This window comes from Syngnathus typhle, linkage group LG9 (genome assembly GCF_033458585.1).
Source record: "Syngnathus typhle isolate RoL2023-S1 ecotype Sweden linkage group LG9, RoL_Styp_1.0, whole genome shotgun sequence".
Classification (NCBI taxonomy): Eukaryota; Metazoa; Chordata; class Actinopteri; order Syngnathiformes; family Syngnathidae; genus Syngnathus; species Syngnathus typhle.
In genome coordinates, this window is record NC_083746.1 from 15,038,153 (window position 1) to 15,061,706 (window position 23,554).

At 46.6% G+C, this 23,554-nt stretch overlaps 1 protein-coding gene across 14 annotated transcripts in view; it reads left to right on the top strand.

Moving 5' to 3' along the window:
* Window positions 1–23,554, top strand: part of wdr4 (WD repeat domain 4) — a 124,016-nt gene that overhangs the window by 26,241 nt on the left and 74,221 nt on the right. For 12 of the 14 annotated variants that reach the window (XM_061287423.1, XM_061287421.1, XM_061287420.1 and 9 more), the window contains exons 2-6: window positions 11,851–11,919; window positions 12,426–12,563; window positions 12,642–12,798; window positions 21,338–21,450; window positions 21,525–21,585. In XM_061287423.1, the coding sequence (XP_061143407.1) occupies window positions 11,851–11,919; window positions 12,426–12,563; window positions 12,642–12,798; window positions 21,338–21,450; window positions 21,525–21,585 (538 nt within the window). The remainder of the gene's footprint in view (window positions 1–11,850; window positions 11,920–12,425; window positions 12,564–12,641; window positions 12,799–21,337; window positions 21,451–21,524; window positions 21,586–23,554) is intronic. The other 2 variants (XM_061287422.1, XM_061287425.1) reach the window with 2 other exon arrangements.

The window sequence follows — 23,554 nt, forward strand, 5'->3', positions numbered from 1 at the left end:
CTATAAATTAAATGTGTAATATCTGCAAAACCGTAGCAGCACAAACGTAAGTTTTTGCGGCACAAACGAAGCACCCCCGAACGGTACCATTTTGGGTCCATTTGGAGTTAAATGGGGGGCTGGGTGACATCATCACTATAAATTAAATGTGTAATATCTACGATAACCGTAGCAGCACAAACGAAAATTTTTGCAGCACAAACGAACGGTACCATTTTGGATTCATTTGGAGCAGATGGCGGGCTGGGTGAATGCTGGATGACCTATAAAATAATCTTTCATAACTAAAAAAACGTTGTGGCACAAACGAAGCACAAACGAACAGTACCATTTTAGGTTGGCTCCGCCCCTCTCTTCACCCGAGTGTCCAAAACATGCGGCCGCAAATCACACGACTACAAAGTCGATGATTGAACTGCCGCCTAAGGTGTCCTGGTGCCAAGTGCACACATGGACTCCCTTATGCTTGAACATGGGCTTCATTATGGACAATCCGTGTCGAGCACAGAAGTCCAATAATAGAACACTGCTTGGGTTCAGTTCGGGGGGCCGTTCTTCCCAATCACGCCCTTCCGTGTCACACTGTCATTGCCCAGCACTTCTTCTAAGGACTCCAAAAAGGGTGGGTACTCTGAGCTGCCGTTTTGGTGCATAGACACAGTCAGGACCCGTCCCCCCACCCGAAGGCGGAGGGAGGCTACCCTCTCGTTCGCCCGGGTGAACCCCAATGTGCAGCTGCCCAGCCGGGGGGCAACAAGTATGCCCACACCTGCTCAATGCCTCTCATCGTGGGCAACTTCAGAGTGGAAGAGAGTCCAGCCCCTCTCAAGAGGGCTTGTACCAGAGCCCAAACTGTGTGTGGAGGCAAGTCCGACTATGTCTAGTCGGAACTTTTCTGTCTCGCACACCAGCTCGGGCTCCTTTCCTGCTAGAGAGGTGACATTCCATGTCCCAAGAGCCAGCTTCTGCAGCCAAGGATCGGACCGCCAAGGTCCCTGGCTTTGACCGCCACCCAGCTCACTTTGCACCCGACCCCTTTGGCCCCTCCCACAGACGGTGAGCCCATGGGAATGGGGAATAATGTCTCCTTTTCGGGCTGTACCCGGCTGGGCCCCATGGGCGAAGACTCAGCCACCAGACGCTTGCCTTTGAGCCCCACCTCCAGGCCTGGCTCCAGAGGGGGGCCTCAATGATCCGCGTCCGGGCGAGGGAAAACGAGGTCCATATATTGTATTCATCCTTAGGGGTCTTCTGAGCCGTGCTTTGTCTGGCCCCTCACCTAAGACCCTTTTGCCATGGGTGACCCTACCAGGGGCATGAAGCCCCAGACAACATGGCTCCTAGGATCTTTGGGACACGCAAACCCCTCCACCACGATCAGGTGATGACTCACGGAGGGGGCAACAAAAAACATTTGTAAATAAACTGGCTGCAAAGACAAAGGAATTATTTTACCTAGCAATCTAAATTTTTGTCTTCTCTCGATGCATCTTTCAACATGGATACATCTCAGCGGTTGTTTCAGCATTGATTTGAAGGTCAGCTGTGTCACCCCCTGTAGTTTGGCTGCTGGAGCTGCATAGGGTCATCCCTCTCCTTTTTCATTGATGCATGAAGGTGTCTACATTCTATGTAGTGAAATGTGTGTCTACATTTCTTTGGCGCTCTATCTATTAGCGAAACATTGGAAGACAATGATACCTTGTAAAATAAAACTAAAGTAAGTTACTACAGTAAAAGAAAATACTGTAAGATGAAGCTACTTGAGATGTACAATTTCTTCAAAAAAGAAACAATAAAGTGTTTAATTTCATTGTAGTAGCAGTGGCTTCCATGGGTAAACTCGTGTAGTCAATGTCCCACGTGTTATGGCTCGGAATAGGATGTTTGCTACTGAGAAAGCAGACGATAAACTTACCTCCACAGCTGTTGCAGTCGCTGGTACTTCTTAGTATTTGCATTTTAGCTCAATAGCTCCCCCGTCACGTGACCTTTTGAACCCAAATTTTAAGGGACGGCATGGCCACGTGGGTTGGTTGTGATACACCTCTTAGATTTTCATTCCAATGCTTCAATTATTTTTAGTGAATTTATTACTTCCCAACACCTTATGACCCAAAATGTTGAGGGATTCTTTACTGCAAAAACTAGCATTTTAAGCTCAATAGCTACTAGGTCATGTGCCCTTTTGACCCCACATTTTCAAGGATGACATTCCCACATGGTTTGCTTGAGACACATCTCTTGGATTTTAATTCCAGTGCTTCAATTATTTTTGATGAATTTATTACTTCCCAATATTAGCAATTTAGCTCAATATCGTCTAAGACCAATACTATTTTGTATTTATATGATTCCGCTTGGGTACATAATACGTAAATACAACATTAGTTTTCAATGTTATGTGGATAACAACCAATTACATATGCCGTAATCGATGACAAATCCATGGGACTGTTGTAATCTTGAGGCACGCCTTGCAGAGATTAAACAATGGATGTCTCTCAATTTCCTGCATCTTATCCCAGATAAAACAGAGATGTTGATAATTGGTCCTGCTCATTATTATCACTTATTTAAGGAAACACTATACAAATGGATAAACTTTCAGTCATAGTGATACTTTAACTAATCTCGGGGTTGTATTTGACCAAACGCTCTCTTTTTAAAAACACATTAAGAATATAACTAGAATTGCGTTTCTTTCACCTCCGTATAGAGATGCACCGATCCGATATATGGATCGGATATCGGCCCCGATATCAACAAAATAGATGGATCGGGTATCGGAAAATGCAGCCGATCTGTGAGCCGATCCTTTCCTTAATCTATTGGGACGCGGGCTACGTCATACGTCAGCAGCACGTGTGCCGCGGGACGCGGGCTACGTCATACGTCAGCAGCACGTGTGCCGCATGCCACGAGAGTTTTCTAAACAAACGCAAACATGGAGCGAACAAGAGTCAGTTGTGTGGAGGTACTTTAAACTGAACACGCCAACTAGCTCGACGGCAGTTTGTGATGTCTGCAAAGCCAATGTTGCCAGGGGTGGTAATAGTACTGCCAGTTATAGTACTACCAATTTAATTAAGCATCTCCAGAAACACCACACAACGGAGCACCAGGCGTTCCAGCAGTTGAGCAGATCAAAGGGAGTGGGAGGTGGACCTACATAGCAGTTAACGTTAGCAGATGCACTGCAAAGATGGGAGAAATTCCCAGGCAATAGCGCAAAAGCTATGAGAATTACTGAGAAAGTGCTGGAATTCATGGTTTTGGATGGACAACCGATGAGTGTTGTTGAAAACGAGGGCTTCCGACGTTTACTTGAGCACCTGGAGCCACGGTACAATTTGCCGTCGCGCAAGTATTTTTCTGAGACCGCACTGTCAGAAATGTATGAGAAAGTGTGCGAACACTTGTCAGGAAAAGAATTAAGAGATGTAGATGCCATGAGCTTCACAACTATGTACAGACATGTTTACATTGCTTGATCATTGTATTTGACCAAGTCACTTGTTTATTCTCCTGTCCCGATACTATATTATATTTTTAATTCCACTCTGCACTTTCAATATTTAGAAATAATTTTGAATGTTTTTTTTTGTGTTCGACTAAGCCAGGGGTGGGCAAACTTTTTGACTCGCGGGCCGAACTGGGTTCTAAATTTGGACCGGAGGGCCGAACCAGGAGCAGATGGACGTAGTGTTTGTGTGAAGTAATATAAGCGACCTGTAAAGGTCATTGCATAAAAGATTTTGGCCTTTAGTAGGTAGTAAAGCATGGATATTCCAAACAAGTTTTTTGAAAACAAATGCGTTTATTAACAGCATTAAAAAATAATAATAATAATTCACTAAAAAACTGCTATCAGTGATTCTCATAAAATACGAGACTGTTATTATAAATAACAATAATAATAAATATCAATGTCCTTGAGCATCCTGCATTGTTTGAAAATGAGAATGGTCGCTAGTTTCAATCCCTGCTATGTGTACAAATCATATTCAAAATGCCTCCCTTTCATTTTCAGTGGGAACAGTGTTGTTGGTCTCCTTTTTTTGCTAGTGCGTCATAGTCTGGAGTAAAATTTGTTGTGGCAATTCTTAGGCGAGATCCGAGGTGTTGGTCCGTTTACCTCGATCTGTGACGGGTTGATGTTGACGTTCATGTGGCTGAACGTCACGTCGCGTACGTCGAGCCAAATTGGCCACTCTTTTTTTAAACACTCGGCGCTGTGTCCACCTTGCTTTTCCTTGGGCGACTCATTTTAATAGAAGGATTCCAGGGGAAGGTTTGTAGGTGGCTTTAGCGCAAAACTGCATCTGAAAGCTCAGCGCGCGAATTACAAGAATGCTGTCGTCACAGCCCACGCTCTAAATTCGTGACTGATACAAATAGAGCGCGATTGCGCCATGTCCGTACACGCACTTGTGAGTGTGCACCGAGCTTTCTGACACGGCTTCCGGTAGTAAATGCGCAGGCGAGCGCTTCCCCATCTACTGAGGAAACGCAGTCATTGCAGGCAAAATGACCAAAAAAAAAGTTTAATAATACAATTTGTTCAGGGTTGGCGGGCCGGATTAAACTGTGCCGTAGTTTGCCCACCACTGGACTAAGCAGAGCTTGTTTTCAGGGAGCACTTCTCATTGCTGCTTAAATGAGCATTTAGAGCAAAGAACTGTGTAGTCATGCCTGATGCCATTGCCTTTAGTCTTTTGACTCTTTTCTGTTCCACATGTAGAGGTATGTAGCTTATTAAGTCAACCATAATATCGGATCGGTATCGGGTATCGACCGATACGCAAAGACACGGCATCGGTATCGGTATCGAAACTGAAAAAGTCGGATCGGTGCATCTCTACCTCCGTAATATTGCTAAGATTCGTCCGATTCTTTCAAGTAGTGATGCGTAATTGTTATGTTTATTCTCTTACATAACCTTTGTAAAGAGCACAGATTCACGTTACTTTTGCTAGAGTGTTTTTATTTCCTTAACAAGCCCGTCACAATGATATTCATCCGCTGACCCAACACACCTCCACACCGCACGGAGAGGGGCAACAAAAAGTAGAGCATACCAAACAATGCAATATGCAAACGAGAAACAACACTTCCAAGTCAATACATAACAGTAATCTATTATAAATGCGTTTATTACATGCCTTGATTACAGTAACGCATTATTCTGTGGTCTTCCTAAGTCCAGTATTAAAAGTCTACCGCTCACATTTGATCACATTACCCCAATATTCGCCGACATACAGTATCTTACAAAATTGAGTTCACCCCACTCATTTCTGCAATGTTTTAATTATATCTTGTCATGGGACAACACTGAAGAAACAACATTTATACATTATACATTATTGATACAATGTTACGTATTCATTGTAGAGCTTGGATCGCAAAATAAAAGTACCGTTTTTTTTCCGTGTATAGTGCGCAAAATTAAACGAATTTATTGTCCTAAAATCTGGGGTGCGCATTATACATGGGTACAAAATTTTTTTAATTTTTTTTTTTTTTAATTTATTTTATTTTATTATTATTATTTTTTTTTAGAAAACAAAAAGAACAACAGGACTGACCGACAAAGTCGTGGAACAAAAAGACAGGGTGACATTACCAAAGACAGGAACAGAAAGCAAACAGACATCATGACAGTAACACATGCAATGATCCGACGGTGAGCGAGGGGCAGACAAGACTTAAATACAAAACACGTTACATCGATTGAGGTGACACAGGAAGAGAGGGGCGACGCGAACAGAAACTATGGCAACCTAGACACATAGCAAAACTGGGGAAGAGACGTGACAAATGTCCCTCGAAATGAAACTTGAAATCACCAAGTTTTGGTTTCCAAGGGTGTTTTTATTCCTCTTCAACGTCTCTCCTATACAGAGCCGCCTTTTTCACGTTCGCACGCCTCTTTCCCGTGCGCGCACGGAGCGCGGTGGTGCGTTTATGGGCAGTCGGAGAAATCAACGCCAACAAAAAAAATTACATCCAGCCTAGTTAAGACCATACCAAAGACTATAAAAATGGGACCCATTGCCTCCCTGCGTGTGTGACGATCATTGGGACTTAAAAAAAAAATAAAATAATAATAATAATTCATAAAAGAAAATTCATAAAAATTGGGTGCGTATTATACATGGGTACAGGCTTTTTTCCAGCATCAGCATGCCATTTTTAGGGTGCGTATTATACATGGGGGCGCACTATACACGGAAAAAAACGGTATTGTTATTTCAAAGTAACTCAAAATACAATAATAAATGTGTAAAATGCTGGCAACAAAAGTGAGTACACCCCATCTGAGAATCTCAAAATTACCGTTTTTTTCCGTGTATAGTGCGCAAAATTTAATGGATTTATTGTCCTAAAATCTGGGGTGCGCATTATACATGGGTACAAATTTTTTTTAATTTGTTTCTTTTTTATTTTATTTATTTTTTTTTTTTTTTAGAAAACAAAACCAACAACAGGACTGACCGACAAAGTCGTGGAACAAAAAGACGGTGAAATTACCAAAGACAGGAACAGAAAGCAAACAGACATCATGACAGTAACACATGCAATGATCCGACGGTGAGCGAGGGGCAGACAGGACTTAAATACAAAACACGTTACATCGATTGAGGTGACACAGGAAGAGAGGGGCGACGCGAACAGAAACTATGGCAACCTAGACACATATCAAAACTGGGGACGAGACGTGACAAATGTCCCTCGAAATGAAACTTGAAATCACCAAGTTTTGGTTTCCAAGGGTGTTTTTATCCCTCTTCAACGTCTCTCCCATACAGAGCCGCCTTTTTCACGTCCGCACGCCTCTTTCCCATGCGCGCACGAAGCGCGGTGGTGCGTTTATGGCAGTGCTTCTCAAATAGTGGGGCGCGCCCATTTTACGACTTACAAGACAAGTTAGGATAGTCACGGTGGGGAAGGGGGGGCGCGAATAGTTTTCTTCTTGCTAGGGGGGGGCGTAACAGAAAATAATTGAGACGCACTGGTTTATGGGCAGTCGGAGAAATCAACGCCAACAAAAAAATTACATCCAGCCTAGTTAAGACCATACCAAAGACTATAAAAATGGGACCCATTTCCTCCCTGCGTGTGTGACGATCATTGGGACTTAAAAAAAAATAAAATAAATAATGATTTCATAAAAAAAAATTCATAAAAATTGGGTGCGTATTATACATCGGTACAGGCTTTTTTCCAGCATCAGCATGCCATTTTTAGGGTGCGTATTATACATGGGGGCGCACTATACACGGAAAAAAACTGTAAGCCAAAATTGGGACCAATTCGGCATTTTCCCTTCCTGTGTAATGTGACTAGTTAGTGTAACGAGGTGTTAGGTGTGATTGGGGATTAGGTGTATTAAATTAGGTATTCTCACTCTCATACTGGTCACAGGAAGTTGAACATGGCACCTCATGGCCAAGAACTCTCTGAGGATCTAAAAAAAAGAATTATCGCTCGACATAAAGATGGCAGAGGCCATCATTTCCTCGGGGGCTGAATCCCTACATGTTTTCCAAGTTTCCCACGTTAAACACACCTGATTCAAATGACCAGTTCATCCTCACATTCTGCAGGAGCCTGATTAATTTAAACAGGTGTGTTTAATGAGGTAAACTTGGAAAACATGGAGGGATTCGGCCCCCGAGGAAAGGAGTTTGACACCCCTGGCCTCGGCTATAAGAAGATTGTGCGCGTGCTCAGCGTCATATTCAGAGGTTGGCTTTGGAAAACAGGCGTACGAGTGCTGCCAGCATTGCTGTAGAGGTTGAAGGGGTGGGGTTCAGTCTGTCAATGCTCAGACCATACGCTGCACACTGCATTCAATTGATCTGCATGGCTGTCGTCCCAGGAAAAAGCCTCTTCTAAAAAAGATGGACAAGGAAGCTCGCTAAAGGTTTGCTGAAGACAAGCAGACTAAGGATATTGGTTACTGGAACCATGTCCTGTGGTCTGATGAGACCAAGATAAGCATATTTGGTTCAGATGCTGTCCAGCATGTGTGGCGGCAACCAGGTTAAGAGTACAAAGACAAGTGTGTCTTGCCGACAGTCAATCTTGGTGGTGGGAGCGTCATGGTCTGGGGCTGTATGAGTGTTGCTGGCACTGGGGAGCTACAGCTCACTGAGGGAACAATGAATGCCAACATGTACTGTGGAATACTGAAGCAGAGCATGATCCCCTCCCTCCGTAAACTGAGCCGCGGAGAAGTATTCCAACACGACAACGACCCCAAACACACCTCCAAGACGACCACTGCCTTCATAAAGAAGCTGAGGGTGAAGGTGATGGACTGGCCACGCATGTCCCCAGACCAAAACCCTATTGAACATCTGTGGGGGATCCTCAAATGGAAGGTGAAGGAGCGCAAGGTCTCCAACATCCACCAGCTCTGTGATATCATCATGGAAGAGTGGAAGAGGATTCCAGCGGCGACCTGTGAAGCTCTGGAGAACTCCATGCCAAAAAGGGTTACGGCGGTGCTGGAAAATAATGGTGGCCACACAAAATATTGACATTTGCGTCCAATTTTGACATTTTCAGTTGGGGTGTACTCACTTTTGTTGCCAGCATTTTATTCATTCATGGTTGTATTTTGAGTGACTTTGAAGTAACAATAAATTCACTTTGCTCTCCAAGCTCTACAGTGACTACTTAACATTGGACCAAAGTGTCATTTCTTCAGTGTTGTCCCATGACATGATATAATTAAAACATTGCAGAAATGAGATGGGTGTACTCACTTTTGTGAGATACTGTTCATTGACTTCCGGTACATTTAAGATGTGGCTTCAAGGTTCTTCTTTTAACCTATAAATCACTGCATGGCTTAGCGCCTTCGTATCTCATCGACCTAGTTGTTCCTTATGTTCTGTCCCGTAACCTCCACTCGCAAAACGCTAGTCTTTTTGTGACCCCGAAGGCCGAAAAGAAGTCTGCAGCATAGAATTTTCTATTTGGGCTCCAGAGCTTTGGAATGCCCTACCGATAGATATCAGAACTGCTACGTCAGTAGAAACATTTAAGACAGGATTAAATTCAATCAAAATAAAGACACATTTTTATGCCATGGCCTTTAATTAACCTGTGGTGGCCAATTTGTCAGGAATGAGGTGAGCCAGGGCGACCAAATGCAGCTTGGACTTGGATTTATTGAAGGGAAAGGGAGTTGGAAGGGAGTCAGGTGGGGAAACGAAGACACAAACGGGATAGAGACTCACGGCCAGAAAACAGACAGAAGTCTTCTTGGAAACTTGGATACATGGACACTTGGACAAGGATAAAATTCTGACCGTGAGCCTCCAGACAGACCGAGGAAAACCAAACGACAGGAACACTGGGCGCGGACAGGGACGGATCACAGCAGTAGACACCGACAGGGAGAAATACACGGGCAGGGCTTAAATACACAGGGTAACAAGAGGAACCAGGTGACAGACATTACGGTAACGAAAGGGGTGTGGCCGAGGGAAGTGCAGGCAGACCGTGCTCTGGCACGGTTGTGACAGTACCCCCCCACAAGGGACGGCTCCCGACGTCCCAAAATCCAATCCCTCACGACGGCACGCGGGGGGGCGGGTGGGCAGAGAGCCGCACTCGGGCGGCGACTAGGGGCAGAGAGCCGCACTCGGGGGGCGGCGACTAGGGGCAGAGAGCCGCACTCGGGGGGCGGCGCCTAGGGGCAGAGAGCCGCACTTGGGCGGCGGCAACTAGGGGCAGAGAGCCGCACTCGGGGGCGACTTGGGGGACAGAACTGCACTCAGCGGAGGTCAGGGGCCCAGGGCCACACTCGCGGCACACACTGGGGGCCTGACGCGCAATCGGCAGGAACTTGGGGAACAGAACTGCACTCAGCGGAGGTCAGGGGCCCAGGGCCACACTCGCGGCACACACTGGGGGCCTGACGCGCAATCGGCAGGAACTTGGGGAACAGAACTGCACTCGGCGGAGGTCAGGGGCCCAGGGCCACACTCGCGGCACACACTGGGGGCCTGACGCGCAATCTGCAGCAACTTTGGGGAACATGAACCGCACTCGGGCGGCGACCTGGGGGACATGAACCGCACTCGGGCGGCGACTTGGGGAACCGATGGCGGCCACGGGTCCGAAGGCGTCGCAGATGGGGCTTGGCTTGGCTTGGCTTGGCTTGGCTTGGCTTGGCTTGGCTTGGCTTGGCTTGGCTTGGCTTGGCTTGGCTTGGGGCTTGGCTTGGCTTGGGGCTTGGCTTGGGGCTTGGCTTGGCTTGGGGCTTGGCTTGGGGCTTGGCTTGGGGCTTGGCTTGGGGCTTGGCTTGGGGCTTGGCTTGGGGCTTGGCTTGGGGCTTGGCTTGGGGCTTGGCTTGGGGCTTGGCTCGGCTTTGGTTGCGGCTTGGCTCGGCTTTGGCTGCGGCTTTGGCTGCGGCTTGGCTCGGCTTGGCTTGGCTTGGCTCGGCTTTGGCTTGGCTCGGCTTTGGCTTGGCTCGGCTTTGGCTTGGCTCGGCTTTGGCTTGGCTTGGCTCGGCTTTGGCTTGGCTCGGCTTTGGCTTCGCTCGGCTTTGGCTTCGCTCGGCTTTGGCTTCGCTCGGCTGTGGCTTCGCTCGGCTGTGGCTTTGCTCGGCTTTGGCTTCGCTCGGCTGTGGCTTGGGCTGTGGCTTGGGCTGTGGCTTGGGCTGTGGCTTGGGCTGTGGAAGCTGGTGGTGGAGGGGGGTCCAAGCGCTTGTCGCTGTGTTGGTCGGTGTCTTCTGTCACGAATGAGCTGAGCCAGGGCGACCAAATGCAGCTTGGACTAGGATTTATTGAAGGGAAAGGGAGTGGGAAGGGAGTCAGGTGGGGAAACGAAGACAAACGGGATAGAGACTCACGGCCAGCAAACAGACAGAAGTCTTCTTGGACACTTGGATACATGGACACTTGGACAAGAATAAAATTCTGACCGTGAGCCTCCAGACGGACCGAGGAAAACCAAACGACAGGAACACTGGGCGCGGACAGGGACGGATCACAGCAGTAGACACCGACAGGGAGAAATACACGGGCAGGGCTTAAATACACAGGGTAACAAGAGGAACCAGGTGACAGACATTACGGTAACGAAAGGGGTGTGGCCGAGGGAAGTGCAGGCAGACCGTGCTCTGGCACGGTTGTGACACAATTTGTCTGGAGTCTGTGTTTTCGTTCCACTCTGGAGTTGCCCACAGTGAGGGGTTCCGAACGAATGTGGGCATGCTTATTGCGCCCTGGCTGGGTGCCTGAACGTTGGGGTTCACCTCGGTGAACGAGAAGGTAGCCTCACTTCGCCTCCGGGTGGGGGTGGGGGCGTTTCCTGACTGTTGTTTGTGTCTATGCACCAAACTGCAGCTTAGAGTACCCACTCTCGGCTCTCACCTGTTGAATTGTATTTATAAACTACCGTATTTTCCGCACCATAAGGCGCTTTGGTTTAAAAGGCGCAGACTCAATTGAGGGGTTTATTTCAGTGGTCCCCAACCTTTTTTGCGCCACGGACCGGTTACATGTCAGAAATATTTTCGCGGACCGGCATTTATATAAATAAATAATACTTTTATATAAATAAATAAATAAATAAATAAATAAATAATACATTTATAATAAATATATAAATATATAGTTGGGGACCACCGGTCTATTTTGTATTTAGTCCACACTTAGGGCGCACGGCATTATAGGGCGCATGCATACCATGACTTACGTTAAAAAAAAAAAAAAACGTCACAGGAGCAAGAGTGAGTTCAGTTTTAATTAATACTCATAAAATTGTTCATTTGATAAGTATTCCAGAATTCATTTCAAATATGTTTTTTTTTTTTTTTTGCAGAGAGCCATTTGTATTTGATTGTAGCACTGCCAAGAAAAAAGAAAATGATCCAAAGGCTTGCATCAATAGGTAAAATAGACAACTAATGCAAACTAAACATGTAAAGGTGAATAGAATTCTAACAATTATGTAGCTCTAAATACTGAAATACTCCTAGATTAATTCCATATGCATGTGATAAACCAGGGGTGTCAAACTCATTTTTTTTGTGGGCCGCATTGTAGTCATAGCTTCTTTCGGAGGGCCATTATGACTGTCAACTCAAATAAATGTATGAGCACCTCATATTATATACAGTAAAAGCTACAAAACAAACTGACAAATAACTCGTTTTCAAATCAGACAAGTAAAAACTGGTCAAATATTAGAAAAATATACATTATTACAAGTGAAGACAATTTGCAATTCTAGTAATGACACAAATTGGATGCACAATTTGTCTTCGCGGGCCACAGAAAATGATGTGGCGGGATGTATCTGGCTCCCGGGCCTTGAGTTTGACACCTGTGTGATAAACCATATCTCTAAATACAGAAGACATTTTGTAATCATTTCTTTTTTCTGTCATCCATCAGCCTTGGCGGTCCTAGTGGAAGTGACATAATAGTTTCCTTAGTTATTTCACCATCTGGAAAACTGGTGGCACTAATTGATGACTCTAAACGACTGGTCCTGTTTAAGAATGAGCATTCTTGGCAATGGGCCAGCACCAGGTAAAACTTAGATCATACCTTCCATTACCGGCCATTTACACTGTTGAAAGTTATTCAAGGCATATGTTTATTTTGCAGATGGTTGGTGAGGAGGGGCACGTCCTTGGTGTTTAACAGGGCAGAAGACGAGGTCCTTGTGGCTGATAAATCGGGTGACGTTTATTCCTTTTCGGTGATGCAACCGGAGAAAGAAGGCGAGCTTAAGATGGGCCACCTATCCATGATCCTAGCTGTTGTAAGCGTATATCATTAGCAGTCACAGGCCTCTATTTTATCAAAAGTGATTTGTACTTGTTTAACCTTTAACCGGGTTTGTCTCATTGAGGTTAAGAACGTCTTTTCCAAGAGAAACCTGGCCAAAGACAGCAGCAAAATACACAGTTACAGAAGTTAAGAGAGACAAGATCTAGTGTACAGAGCACAACATTTTGGATTTAGCCATCAATAAATTGCTCAAACAGTCAAGCTAAAACAACGACAATCTATATAAATGTCATGGGACAATCCCGCACATTGTGTAGGAGTGACCCTCACCACGACAAGTAGGAAGTTTAGAGACAAAAGGACACGGGCACCCAAGGCAAGACACTGGCCAGGAGAGATGAAACCACAGTGAGTTGGTCGGATCTCTGTTTTTCCATCCCCAACCTGAGCCTTTTATTACATAAATTATAACAATATTATCAATACAAGAATCAATATGACATGACATACAAGAAGACTTCAATCCTGGTTTCACAACATGTTTGTTTGTTCTTTGGTTCTGTCCCTGGCCTGTGTATTTCAGCAGGGCGGCCAGGTTGTCCTGACCTGGTGTTTCTTCCTGGAACTGTTGTTCGTGTGTTATTCTCTGAACTAAAGTAAGATGAGTACATTAACACAGGATATACAAAATTATATGTACGTAGTTGTATAAACCTGAAACATTACATTTGATAATATGGTTATATACATATATATATATATAATTTTCTTCTCAATAAACTGTTTCCATGGCCTTCAATTTATATTTATAAGCCTTTAATAAATCAGTTCCTAGAATTTTAAGTCGTTTTGTTGGTGAGCCTGTTTGTCTTCCGGGTTAAAGTAACGCCACCGTCTGGTCTGTTGATTGCCGCTTCTGTCCTGGACCTTGTCCGCTACTTGTTTTGCGTTTTCAGTGCGCCCGTCTCCTCTTTTATTTCTTCTCGTGTTTTCTCCCATCCACCGTGCAGCTCTGCTTGCCCTTATCTGTTCCCTCTCCCTCGAACTACCAGTGACATTAGCCAGCTAGCCAACAGCCAGCTGGCCAAACCACCACCGGACCCTAGTGCCTCCCGGCTCTGAGCCTGTGGCCGCTTGCTCTGGACTCGGGTGAGTACTCTCGTGTGTTTGTGGTGGTAGTTGTGCCGGCCCGAACTGGCCCGCTGTGTCCCTCCACACCAACAACAACAGCTTTGACCCAGCTCTCTGGCCATTCGGCTAGCGATCTCGGGGGGAGCCTCCACTCCCTGCAAGCTCGCCAGCCGTGGCTCAGCTGTGTGCCACCATGGCACACTGGTGCCTGCCGTTCGTGCGGGTACAGTCGAGGTCGACCAACACCACTCACTGCACCAACATCACCACCCGGTCCACTGCTGCTTCCACAAATCTCACTGCTTTAAGCCAAACAGCTACTAGCCACTGCTAACATACTACCTGGACCACTCTCAGCTGCTGTCACGTCTCATCGCCATGGACTATCACCTCTACTACTCCAGGCTCCTACTTCACCAACTCATCTCACTCATCTACACTGCTGCTGATCTTCACCGTCTCAACAATAACCACCGTCTCCCTGCTGCTGCTGCTGCTTCCGCTGCCAGCAAAGCTGGGATCCGTCGCCGCTACATCCACCGTGGCGCTGGACTGTCTTTTAACTGACAATTCCCGACGGCTCACCCATCCCCTCTTTCTCATATACTATAAAGGGCGAGAGAGTTCAGGATCCTAACAGCCTGAAGTATGAAGCTGTTGGTGAGTCTGGTGGTGCGGGAGCGCAGGCTCCTGTACCTCTTCCCAGAGGGCAGAACACCAAAAAAAGAGTGAGCGGGGTGACTCTCATCACTCACAATCGTGGTCGCCTTACGGGTGAGATGGGAGGTGTAAATGTCCTTCAAGGAGGGGAGTGAAGCACGGATAATCTTACCAGCCGTGTTCACTATGCGCTGCAGGGCCTTCATGTTGTAGTCAGTGCAGCTACCACCTCAAACAGCAATACAGCTGGAGAGGACGCTCTCAACGGTGCTGTGGTAAAATGTAGTCATGACGGCCCGAGGAGCGCTCGCTCGCCTGAGTTTCCACAGGAAGTACAGGCGGCGCTGGGCTTTCTTTGCCAGTGATGCGGTGTTGGTGGACCAGGAGAGATCCTCACTGATGTGCACCCCCAGGAACTTGGCGCTGCTCACTCTCTCCACCACAGCACCGTCGATGGTCAGCGGCAGGTGTTGGGTGTGACCCTTCCGGAAGTCCACAACAATCTCCTTGGTCTTGTCGACGTTCAGCAGGAGGTTGTTGTCCCTGCACCACGTGGTCAGAAGGTCAACCTCCAGCCTGTATTGAGTCTCGTCTCCCTTGGTGATGAGACCCACCAGAGTCGTGTCGTCAGCAAACTTCACTATACGGTTGTCACTGTAGGTTGCAGTGCAGTCATGCGTCAGCAGGGTGAAAAGCAGCGGATTGAGCACGCAGCCTTGGGGGGCCCCTGTGCTCAGCGTGATGCTGGCGGAGACTTTGTCGCCAACACGTACCACCTGTGGCCTCTGACAAAGGATGTCAAGTAGCCAGTTGCAGAGGTAGGTATTGAGGCCCAGCTTGTCGATTTGCTTATGAGAAGTTGTGGCACAATGGTGTTGAAGGCAGAACTGAAGTCCACAAACAGCAATCTCACATACGAGTCCCTTCTCTCTAGGTGGGTGAGTGCCGAGTGGAGGGCAGAGCAGATGGCATCCTCAGAGGACCGTTTGGCACGCTACGCAAACTGGAAGGGGTCTATGGTGGGGGGGGGAGAACGGATCGGATGTGCTCCATGACAAGCCGCTCAAAGCACTTCATGATGATAGGCGTAAGTGCCACGGGGCGGTGGTCATTGAAGCAGGACGGAGCAAGTTTCTTCGGCACAGGTACGATGGTGTTAGCCTTGAAACTCGACGGGACGATGGCCTGCTGCATGGAAATGTTAAAGATGTCCGTGAAGACACCCGTCAGCTCCCCAGCGCAGTCCTTCAGCGCTCGATCCGGGATGTTGTCAGGGCCCGCCGCCTTACAGATGTTGATAGCGGCGAGCGGCCTCCTCACGCTGTCGGCAGAGAGGCACAGGGGCAGCTCGTGTGAAGGGGGAGTGGCCTTCAGCGGGCAAGTGCTGTTCTGAGCGTCGAAGCGAGCAAAGAAGTGGTTAAGGTCATTGAGCAGACGGATGTCGCCTTCACAGCTCTGCGGCGCGGGCTTGTTGTCCGTGATGGTCTGAATGCCCTGCCAAAAGCTCCGTGCGTCCCTGCTGTCCTTGAAGTGGGCGGTAATTTTGCAAGGGAACGCCCTCTTCGCTTCCTTGATGCCCCGGGACAGGTCGGCCCTCGCAGTCCTCAAGCCAGCCTCATCTCCCGCTCTAAAGGCTTTGTCCCTGGCCCTCAGCAACCTGAAGACAGCCCCTGTCAGCCATGGCTTCCGGTTAGCCCGAGTGACGATGGATTTTGAGTGAGTCACATCATCAATGCACTTCGTGATGTAGGAGGAAAAAGAATCCGTATACTCCTCAATGTCTGTCCGATCGTCGCAAGTGGCAGCCCTCCTAAACATGTCCCAGTCAGTAGTGCCAAAGCAGTCACGAAGTCTTCAGAGGCACCCTCAGGCCACACCCGTACCCGCTTGCGAACGGGTCTGGATGCTCTCACCATTCGTCTGTATGCGGGCAAAAGCATAACAGTGATATGGTCAGAAAGTTTAAGATGGGGGAGGGGGGGCGGCTTTGAAGGCTCCTTTATGCAAAGAGTAGACCAGGTCTAGGAAGTTGTCGCCACGTGTTGGAAAATTAACATGCTGGTGGAGCCTTGGAAAAACAGACTTCAGGTTAGCACGATTAAAATCCCCAGCGAAGATGGTGAAATCGTCAGGGTCCGCCGTCTGTTGTTCACTGACAGCCTGGTACAGTTCACTAAGAGCCGCGATCCTGTCTCCTTCGATGTTGGAAGGCGGGATGTAAACCGCGACCAGCAGAATCGCGGTAAATTCCCTTGGCAGGTAAAAAGGACGGCAGGTTTTTGCATACCACTACAGAGTCCCGGCACCATTCGTCACGGATGTAGACGCATATCCCACCTCCTCGAGATTTTCCCCCTTGTACAATGGCCCGGTCCGCCCGATAGCACGCTAGCCGCTCCAGATGTACAGCAGAGTCCGGAATGTTGACGATCAACCAAGTCTCAGTGAACACGAGCACACAGCAGTTACGCACAGTCCGGTTTGAAGATCTCAGCAGGCGAATGTAATCCATTTTGTTGTCCAGCGATCGAACATTCGCCAGAAGAATGGAAGGCACGGCGAGCTGGGTTAGCCGCCAGCCTGGCCCGGACGCCCCCGCGCTTCCCCTCTTCAGCCTCCTCGCACGCCGCTTTCTACGCTTCCCAACCGGGGGAGGAATAGCAGACGAGTCCGGCGACGCTTCAGGACGTAGCAGTCCGAGCTCCTTGAATGTCCCCGCATCAAAGTCCGGCACTCCACAAAACTCGCTTTCGCCGATGTCAAGCAAAACCTGCCTGCTGTACTTGTAGCACGACTCAGTACAACGAGACAAACACATAAAACTGCCGGACAAACACTCATTTCACGAACAAAACACCGTTTGGGCGGGACAGAGAGAGGTCGCTGCGTATGCACGCGCCGCCATCTTGAATTTTCAGCACACAAATCAGAGTCACGCCAGATTAGTTCAATTTCAAATGATTATATTAAGTCTGCGTTCAGGAAAAAGCAGTACGGTACCGGGCCTTCTCCCCAAGACATGGGAAAACCGCACCCCGAAAAACAACTCACATTTTTATACACTTCACTTGGTTTTGTAACAGGAGGTGGAGACTATTAGTCTTGTGCTTTTTTGGATATTTTAAAGTGCAGCCATAAAATGCCCAAAAAAGTGAAAAAAAAAACATATAAGTCGCTCCGGAGTATAAGTCGCATTTTGGGGGGCAATTTATTCGACAAAATCCAACACCAAGAACAGACATGAACGAGCAACAACAGGCTAAACGATAGGTATGCTAACGTGACAACGTTAACCAGCTCAGTGGCCTAGTGGTTAGAGTGTCCGCCCTGAGACTGGAAGGTTGTAGAGCTCGGTACGCCAAAACCAGCAGACACAGAGACAGCTTCTTCCCCCAGGCTGTTGCTCTGATGAACTCACACCACTCATAGAGTCTCAGAGACATTGCTGTGCAATAACATCCTGCTCCTCACACCTTTTTGAATTTGTCTACACTGTTTTTGCCATTATTCACATGTCCTGAATGTTGTTAGTCACCTAAATGTTGAACAGAGGGTGTGTTTCTACCGAAGTCAAATTCCTTGTTTGGCACGCTCAAACATGGCGAATAAAAAACTCTTGAATCTTGAATCTTGAATCTTGTGGGTTCAAACCGCGGCCGGGTCATACCAAAGACTGTGAAAATGGGACCTGCTTGGCACTCAGCATTAAGGGTTGGAATTGGGGGTTAGAAGGAGTGGAGCTCTTTACAAGCCCTAGGCTTTGTCTCCCTCCTTGCACAGTTATTGATATATGTGCTAAACAATAAACTAAACTAAAAAGACAAACACAAACGAAGAGCTGAGAACGGGCCTGACGTAACATTCAGAGTTATTAAATAAAACTATTACATAAATAACACGTTTATAAAACCATCTGTGTCACTCCAATTCATTTAATCCATCGATCGTCATTTGTCAACAATGGGTGCGCGCCGCTGACGGCGCTTGCACTACAAAATATTCCACAGGCCCATATAACGATATATAATTAGATATCAAATAACTATTATAGAAGCAATATTATCAAACCATCTGTGCACTCTAAATCATTAAATTCATCGATCAAATTCCTCGTCTTTTCTCAACAATGCCGCGCGTGCGCCCTGACGTCAGCCTCGCCGTTATTACACAGATCTAGTATATAACTATATTGTAGCGTTAACAAAGTGAAAGGAAAGATGTGGGTTTGGTAAACAGCTCTTTATTTAACAAAACAAACTTCCAGTTTGGCGTGTGGCGGCGTGCTCTTCCAGCCACGGAGGTGGAAGAGAGATCCATAGAATAGGACCGGGCATTTGTAAAAGCCATGACCGAGCCCTATCCACCGTCCCCGGACAGCCACCCGGCCGAGCACCAGCCCTCGACTTCCATCCACGGAGGTGAAAGAGAGCTCCGTAGAGTAGGCCCGGGCGTGCGTCAAAGCCATGACCGAGCCCCATCCACCGTCCCCGGACAGCCACCCGGCCGAGCGCTCTCTTCGTCCTCTCAAACTCTTCGTCCTCCGTGTCACTTAGAAACAAAGCCGCTAATGATGCTGGTAGTACGTGGGGCCCTTCATCATCCCGTGATCAAATCTTTGTCCTTTATGTAAACAACCGCCGCGCCACTGACGTCACTTGAAATTCTAATTACAGTAATCCCTTGCTACATCGCGGTTCGTTTATCGCGTTTTCACTTTTTTTTTTAATTTTGAAAATTTGTGAAAAAATTCACATAAGTCGCTCCTCAGTATGTCTCCCCCCCCCACCCAAACTATGAAAAAAAATGCAACGGCCCCCTTGAACCTTTCAACATTTTGCGACATTTCAGGCTTCAAACATAAAGATATAAAATTTACATTTTTTGTCAAGAATCAACAAGTGGGACACAATCGTGAAGTGGAACGGAATTGATTGAATAATTTAAACCTTTTTAACAAATAAAAAACTGAAAAGTGGGGCGTGCAATATTATTTGGCCCCCTTGCGCTAATACTTTGTAGCGCCACCTTTTGCTGCAATTACAGTTGCATGTCGCTTGGGGTATGTCTCTATGAGTTTTGCACATCGAGAGCCTGGAATTGTTGCCCATTCTTCCTTGCAAAACAGCTCGAGCTTAGTGAGGTTGGATAGAGAGCGTTTGTGAACATTAGTCTTCAGCTCTTTCCACAGATTCTTGATTGAATTCAGGTCTGGACTTTGACTTGGCCATTCTAACAGCTGGATACGTCTATTTGTGAAACATTCCATTGAAGATTTGGCTTTATGTTTTGGATCATTGTCCTGTTGGAAGATAAATCTCCGTCCCAGTCTCAGGTCTTTTGCAGACTCCAACAGGTTTTCTTCCAGAATGGTCCTGTATTTGGCTCCATCCATCTTTCCATCAATTTTAGCCATCTTCCCTGTCCCTGCTGAAGAAAAGCAGGCCCAAACCATGATGCTGCCACCACCATGTTTGACAGTGGGGATGGTGTGTTCAGGGTGCTGAGCTGTGTTGCTTTTACGCCAAACATATCGTTTTGCATTGTGGCCAAAAAGTTCGATGTTGGTTTCATCTGACCAGAGCACCTTCTTCCACATGTTTCGTGTGTCTCTCAGGTGGCTTGTGGCAAACTTTAAATGAGACTTTTTATGGATATCTTTGAGAAATGGTTTTCTTCTTGCCACTCTTCCATAAAAGCCAGATTTGTGCAGTGCACGACTGATTGTTGTCCTATGGAAAGACTCTCCCACCTCAGCTGTAGTTATCTGCAACTAATCCAGAGTGATCATGGGCCTCTTGGCTGCATCTCTGATCAGTCTTCTTCTTGTTTGAGATGAAAGTTTGGAGGGACTTGGTAGATTTGCAGTGGTCTGATACTCCTTCCATTTCAATATAATTGCTTGCACAGTGCTCCGTGAGACGTATAAAGCTTGGGAAATCTTTTTGTATCCAAATCCGGCTTTAAACCTCTCCACAACAGTATCTCGGACCTGCCTGGTGTCTTCCTTTGTCTTCATGGTTCCCTCTGCGCTTTAAACAGAACCCTGAGACTATCAAAGAGCAGGTGCATTTATACGGAGACTTGATTACACACAGTTGCATTCTATTTATCATCATCAGTCATTTAGGACAACATTGGATCATTCAAAGATCCTCACTGAACTTCTGGAGTGAGTTTGCTGCACTGAAAGTAAAGGGACCGAATAATATTGCCCGACCCACTTTTCAGTTTTTTATTTGTTAAAAAGGTTTAAATTATCCAATCAATTTTGTTCCACTTCACGATTGTGTCCCACTTGTTGTTGATTCCTGACAAAAAATACAATTTTATATCTTTATGTTTGAAGCCTGAAATGTGGCGAAATGTTGAAAAGTTCAAGGGGGCCGAATACTTTCGTATAGTCCGAAAATTACGGTAGTTAGAAAAAAGAAAGCCAAGTCCGCTCTTTGCCCCGCCTCAGAAATGTGTCAAAGCTACTCTCCACCAGACCAATCGCTAGTATGCAATTGGTCTGGCTTTCCAGGATAACTAAAGCCAATGTGAAATTAAGAACAATTGTTTTTGTAAAAATGAAAAAAAAGTTAATTTGATCTATTTTTGCATCTTGTTTAATAAAACTTTTGCTTCAGGGCCATGGGATGAATCTGCAAAAAATTGCGCCTCAGAATTAGGAAGTTGCTCTTCAAATGAATTGATCTGCTAAGCTGCTTCGCTGAGAAAAAAACAAATATTTCAAGCCTTGCGAGTACTCTGTAACACATTCTCATTTTTTCATTCAGACTGTGTCACTTGATGATAAGTATATCATCACCTCTGACCGGGATGAAAAAATAAGAGTGAGTCACCGCTGTTCTCCGTACAACATCCAGTCCTTCTGCCTAGGGCATAAAGAGTAAGTAATACAATTGTTATTTTTGTGTTCCTTTCAGGTAATTATACATTTCATTCATTGTTATATTCTCTTAGGTTTGTCAGCTCACTACTGGTTCCTTCAGGTGATCGGCACTGGTTGTTGTCCGGATCAGGGGTATGTTTGTAATTTTTGAAATGGGATTGACTGTGTAGATCAAAGTCAAAGTCAGCTTTATTGTCAATCTCTCCATATGTCACAACACACAAAGAGACCGAAATTACGTTTTTCTCTATCCCACGGTGACGAGACACATAACACGATAGACATACAAGTACGCGACACAATATAAAAACAAGAAGGCAAAAATTCAAACAATCAATAGTAAGAGTGATGAATAAATAATAAATAAACAGATAACACAATAAATAAGAGGAGCAAAACGGAGCCAGCAAGCATAGCGCAAAAATAAAAAACATCATAAACAAAAAGGCACAAACAATAAATAATAAGAGTAATAATAAATAATAAATAAACAGATAACACAACAAATAAGAGCCAGTGTGCATACAGACAGTACAGACAGTAAAAGTACAGGACGCTACGCAGAACGGGGGAGCGAGTTCAGGATCCTAACAGCCTGGAGTATGAAGCTGTTTGAGAGTCTGGTGGTGCGGGAGCGCAGGCTTCTGTACCTCTTCCCAGAGGGCAGAAGCTCGAACAAAGAGTGAGCGGGGTGACTCACATCACTCACAATCGTGGTCGCCTTGCGGGTGAGATGGGAGGTGTAAATGTCCTTCAAGGAGGGGAGCGAAGCACCAGCAATCTTACCAGCCGTGTTCACTATGCGCTGTAGGGCCTTCAAGTTGTAGTCAGTGCAGCTGCCACCCCAAACAGCAATACAGCTGGAGAGGACTCTCTCAATGGTGCCGCGGTAAAAGGCAGTCATGACGGCCCGAGGAGCGCTCGCTCGCCTGAGTTTCCGCAGGAAGTACAGGCGGCGCTGGGCTTTCTTTGCCAGTGATGCGGTGTTGGTGGACCAGGAGAGATCCTCACTGATGTGCACCCCCAGGAACTTGGCGCTGCTCACTCTCTCCACCACAGCACCGTCGATGGTCAGCGGCAGGTGTTGGGTGTGACCCTTCCGGAAGTCCACAACAATCTCCTTGGTCTTGTCGACGTTCAGCAGGAGGTTGTTGTCCCTGCACCACATGGTCAGAAGGTCAACCTCCAGCCTGTATTGAGTCTCGTCTCCCTTGGTGATGAGACCCACCAGAGTCGTGTCGTCAGCAAACTTCACTATACGGTTGTCACTGTAGGTTGCAGTGCAGTCATGCGTCAGGAGGGTGAAGAGCAGCGGACTGAGCACGCAGCCTTGGGGGGCCCCCGTGCTCAGCGTGATGCTGGCGGAGATTTTGTCGGCAACACGTACTACCTGTGGCCTCTGACAGAGGAAGTCCAGTAGCCAGTTGCAGAGGTAGGTACTGAGGCCCAGCGTGTCAAGTTTGCTGATGAGGCGTTGTGGCACAATGGTGTTGAAGGCAGAACTGAAGTCCACAAACAGCAATCTCACATACGAGTCCCTCCTCTCCAGGTGGGTGAGGGAGATATAATATTAATCGTGTGGTAGAAATAGGCAATACCACAGCTGGCAAAGCTCTTGACACCCTGTCAAACCTGCACTTTTTGTTAAAGTGACTGGCTTCCCATTAAAGGGTTCGGTAAGCCAGGGTGAAGGGACTCGTCCGTCTCTGACCACCTGAGTTAAATAAATTCTAAAAGAATCAATATAATCTCTTTATAACGCCAATCCCTCTGAAGTCAAACGACGCTCGTGCTGAGTAACTCAAATTTGAGACACATCGTTAGAATAACCGCGCCATACGTAATGATGGTTGTTTGATGCTTTTGTTATATTTCGGATATTTTTAGATGTCTTTGTTAAGACCTCAGGGATTCGTTGATCTAGCGCACACTTGCCCTAGTTGTGCCGAAGTAACTATTTATATGGGTCTGCTCTACTTTGTCGCCGAAGTAGCGAGCCTACACGTCATTATTCGATGAAGGGTCGAATTAATGGAAGTATGACAATAATAGTATTTGAGAAGAAATTTTATACCTTAATCCAGTGCTTCTCAATTATTTT